General features: G+C 44.8%; 1 protein-coding gene across 1 annotated transcript in view; it reads left to right on the top strand.

Annotated features, from left to right (window-relative positions):
• AGBL1 (ATP/GTP binding protein like 1) overlaps window positions 1-4,713 on the top strand; it is a 545,529-nt gene that overhangs the window by 286,605 nt on the left and 254,211 nt on the right. The window contains exon 15 of the mRNA XM_023529006.1: window positions 2,347-2,500. Within this exon, the coding sequence (XP_023384774.1) occupies window positions 2,347-2,500 (154 nt within the window). The remainder of the gene's footprint in view (window positions 1-2,346; window positions 2,501-4,713) is intronic.

Genomic DNA, 4,713 nt, shown 5'->3' with positions numbered 1-4,713 from the left:
TAGAGGAGGATATGACCATGAAAGCAGAGGTGGGGATAAGGCAATTGCTGGTTTCAAAGGTGGAGAATGTCACCATGAAGCAAGGAATGCAGGTCGCCGCCAGAAGGTGGCAAAGGCAAGGAGATGAGTTACCCTCTAGAACCGCCTGAAGGAGTGCATTCCTGACATCACCTGGAATTTTGACCCCGTAAGACCTGTTTTGGACTTTTGACCTCCAGAATTATAAGACAATAAATTTGTGTTGCCTCGCTCCACTAAATTTGCAGTAATTATGGCAGCGACAGGAAACTAATGTCCTTGGCAAAGGAGAGTATGGCAGAGTCTTGACAGTGTCTCAGAAGAGGAAGGGCAGAGCTGGGATATTTATTAAGACTTTAAAGTCTTGTTTAAAGGCAGATATTTTGTTTAGGGGGCTTGGTTAGCATTGAGTAAAGACGTGATATAATAGTGTAAGATTGGTGGACACCGTAAGGCAAGAATCTTGAGGAAAGGGGTTTAAGGGGCTCGGATTACAGAGTCAGTTGATGCTTTCTATCGAAGAGTTGCTGGGACGTTCCTGGAATGAACAATACATTGGTTCGTAACTTCTAATTTCCTAGACAAAAGTTTCCTGGAATAGTAGAATTATGTTGATGCAGACGAACAATAACAGCCATGTGAATGTAGGTAATAGGCATTGTTGGGGTGGATGATTTGGGGTCTCAGTTGCAAGGAGGTTATCAGTCAGGGTCAAATTTTCAGGTATCCCTGAGGGTAGAGAAAAGGCCACAGAATCTTCTGGAGATCTTTTCTTCCTTTGGTACTCTTTCTTTTTCCTTGCAATTCAAATATTTCCATAGCGTTCTGGCAGGTTTTACTGTATTTCTATCTATCCAAATCCTAGGATTTTTACTTAGTTGAGGAAGTTCTTCTGTTTGTTTGTTTATTTCCTTTTATATTCGTTCTCTATTGCTGCTCTAAGAAATTAGCACAAACTTGGTGGGTGAAACAATAAAATTTTAAAACTCTTACACCATCTAGGTTAGAAGTTTGACATGGGTTGCACTGGCCACAAATCACGGTGTTGGGGCTGCGTTTCTTCCAGAGGCTTTCGGAGGAGAATCTATTTTCTTGTCTTTTGAGCTTTTAAAGACCACATATCCTGGCCTTTGATCTCCTGCCTCCATTCTCAAAGCCAGCAATGGCAGGCTGAGTCCTTCTCACATTGCCATCCCTTTGGTTCTCTGCGGCTGGTCACAGTTTTCTGCTTTTTAAGAACTTTGGATCAGGTTTGCCCCAACTGGGTGATGCAGAATAATCTCCCATCTCAAATAGACTTTAAACATATCTGCCAAGCCCTTGGTGCCATGTAAGGTAACATATTTACGGGTCCCGAAGCTTCGGGCATGACTGACATCTTTGGGTGAGCCATAACCCCACCTGCTCCTTCTGTAGTAAATCCTTTTCACATGCAAACACTTCCTCTACCTTTTGAGGGCAGTGTTCACCTCTTCAGAATATATTTTATGACTTCTCTAAATATTTACATAGAATTTATGTGTTTTTTAAAAGATTTATCTAGCAGGCTTGTTATTTATCAAAAAGCAAGATGGTCAGCTTCTCCTTGGCCCTGTTAATGCCTGCTTGGTGTGGTGAAAACTTAAGAGCTTCAGCTAGAAGGATAATTTTTGTGCATAGATGTCCTTGTGCTGGTTACTGAGGTTACAGAGTCACTGTTGTCAGGGTACGTAATACAGCTGGGAGAAAATCTCCTAACCTCTTAATGACTGCTTGGGTTAGTAAAAATATCCTCAGAGGTCTCAACGATAGTTTCAGTGCTATCCTATTTTTGTATCTTTGTCTTAAGTCAGTGTCTAAATGGAAGAAAAGAGTAGGAAAAATGAGTAGCCATTATTTGTCTTTGCCTGGCACACTCCCTGGATCAGCTGTTTCCTGTTCTCCTTCATCATGTCCACACCTCTCCCGATATTGCCCGGTTCTGAGGTCCCATGTGCGGCTGAAGGTCTCTGTCCTGTGTTCCTGAGTGCTTGGGTGCACTCTGTCTTCATGGTAACCACGGTGATGGTAAGATGCTGTATGCGCCTACCCTCTTGCCTTCAGTACCACTCGAAAACAGATGTCCTATTACGCAGACACGTGTGGGAATGATGCGTCCTGTTCTGCCTCATTGAACGTCTGCGAGGTGGTAGGAGTAGCCCCCTTTTTAGGCACTTAACGCCCTATATTGGGGAGACCAGGTTAGCAGAAATTCTTCTATAAGGAGTTACACGAATATAAGTTTTATTGCTGTTGTCTAGTATGGTTATTATCAGAAATAATGTATGCTTCTTTTTTTTTCTGTTCCAGACTCACCTTGATATCCTGGAAAAAAGCATCGATCCCAAAAAGGTTTACTTCCGGCAGGAAGCTCTCTGCCAGACCCTAGGAGGGAATTCCTGTCCGTTGGTGACCATCTCAGCCATGCCCGAGTCTGACAGTGCTCACCATCTAGAGCAGTTCCGTGAGTAAAACAAGGACCCTCTTCTTTGAAGATGTAGTAGAGAGAGGGGGCCCCTCCTGTCAGGGGAGCACCCTGTCCCTTTGAAATCAGAGGCTCAGTAAAGGGTTGAGGACTGGTCCATCTTTACAGAAGTACACCTCCCACCATTCTTGGCGTGACACGAGGAGAAACCCTGATGGTGCTCTGTTGTTAAAGGGAGAAGAGATAAGTTGCAAACTGTCAGGGAGATGAGATGACTGGATGGCGCCGAGAGCAGTCGCCTAGTGCTGTCACTTCCTCTCCTAAAACAGAACTAGGACTCTGACTCCCATTTCCCAACCTTGAACCCAGGGACTTTTCTCACCGTGCTCACTGCCATTCTGCTCCTCTCAGTCAGTCGAGGTTTGGAGAGAAAGGCAGTTCTGAGTTTTAGAGCCGTGGCCGAGGAATCTCCTTGGTGTCCTGGATACTATTTGGATCTGAAGGGCTGATGGTGTGCAGGAGGCCCTAGCCACGAACTGTCAGGCCAAAGCCAAACACACAGAGATGAACACACACACACACACACACACGCACACGCACGCACACGCACACACACACGCACACACACGCACACACACACGCACACACACACACGCACGCTCTTCACATTAGAACCCTGTGTACCAGTATGACTTACCTGTAACCTGCCAGCTTTTAAAGTTGGCTTCTGAAATCGTTTCAGACCTTAGATATGCAGGAGAAACCAAACAGAATGAGAAATGCTTTGCAATAAAGAAAAATGTGAGAGATGAAGGAAAAGACTGGGGAATGAAAATCCAGCCAATTTATCCTCAGAAGATGCAGCCTTAGCTGATGAAGTGCTAACTGCATTCAGGTGACTCTTCCGTGGATACGAAATGCAATTCTCACACCCCATCAGCATCTGACAATGGATGCTTAACAGCCTGGCTAATCAACAACTGATTATCCCATCGGAATTAATGAGGCCCCCAAATGCTTTAATGAATAATAAGGGATTTTCCAAAAATTCTCTTATGTGTTTTATGTATTTAAGAGCAATTTCTGTAACAGTCATGGAGTCCTTCACTTGCAGATGAGTGGTGCTTAGACATTAGAGACAGAAATCCTGCCAGCGCCACTTTCATTGAATTTAAGAAAGGGGATCAACACGACACGCCGAAAAAGCAGACAGGGCAGGCGCCAGAGCCCTGCCAAAGCAAATCCTGCTTCGTAGGGTCAGCCCCTGCACCAGAGCTCCACTGCTGTGGTCACAGCCAGTCCTCACGACCATCAGCCTGACGGTCGATTCCTCCCACTGATGTCCCAACAGCAGCCAAGGATCAATGACAATAGGAGGGAGCACACAACCCACACAAGGGGCACACCTGGAACCACCCCTGCTCAGCTGACTAGGGAGACTGCACTGGGGGGCCCCACAGGACAGCTTCCACGTAAGGCCAGGAGACATAGCAGCTCTCCCTCTCCAATACATGGAAACAAACAGAGGGAGGCAGCCGAAATGAGGGGACAAAGAAACATGTCCCAACTGAAAGAATAGAACAGAGCTCCAGAAAAAGAGCTAAACAAAATGAAGACAAGCATTCTGCCAGACGCAGCGTTCAAAATGCTAGTGATAAGCAGCGTGCTCAATGATCTCAGTGAGAACTTCAACAAAAAGATGGGACACATTAAAATGGAGATGGAAACCATAAAAAAGAACCAGTTAGAAATGAAGACTACAATTGAAATTAACGTTGGGAGGAATCAACAGCAGGTTAGATGAAGCAGAGGATCGAATCAGTGACTTAGAAAACAGAGTAGAAGAAAACACACAACTGAAACAGCAATAAGGAAAAAAAAAATTAAAAAATGAGGACAGTTTAAGGGACAGTTTAAAGGACAGTTTAAAGGACATCAAGCATAACAGTATTGGCATCATAGTGCTCACAGAAGGAGAAGAGAGAGCAAGGAACTGAGAACCTATTTTGAGAAGTAACGACAGAAAACTTCCCTAGCATGCTAAAAGAAATAGCCATACAAACTCTGGAGTGCCGAGAGTTCCAGATAAGACAAACCCAAAGAGGCCCACACCAAGACACATGGTAATTAAAATGCCAGACGTTAGGGAGAGAGAGGATCCTAAAAGCAGCAAGAGAAAAGCCATTAGTTCCCTACAAGGGAGCTCCCATAAGACTGTCAGCTGATTTCTCAACAGAAACTTTGAAGGCCAA

The sequence above is a fragment of the Pteropus vampyrus genome, unplaced genomic scaffold, assembly GCF_000151845.1.
Source record: "Pteropus vampyrus isolate Shadow unplaced genomic scaffold, Pvam_2.0 Scaffold34, whole genome shotgun sequence".
NCBI lineage: Eukaryota > Metazoa > Chordata > Mammalia > Chiroptera > Pteropodidae > Pteropus > Pteropus vampyrus.
This window is presented reverse-complemented; position numbering and strand designations above follow the sequence as displayed.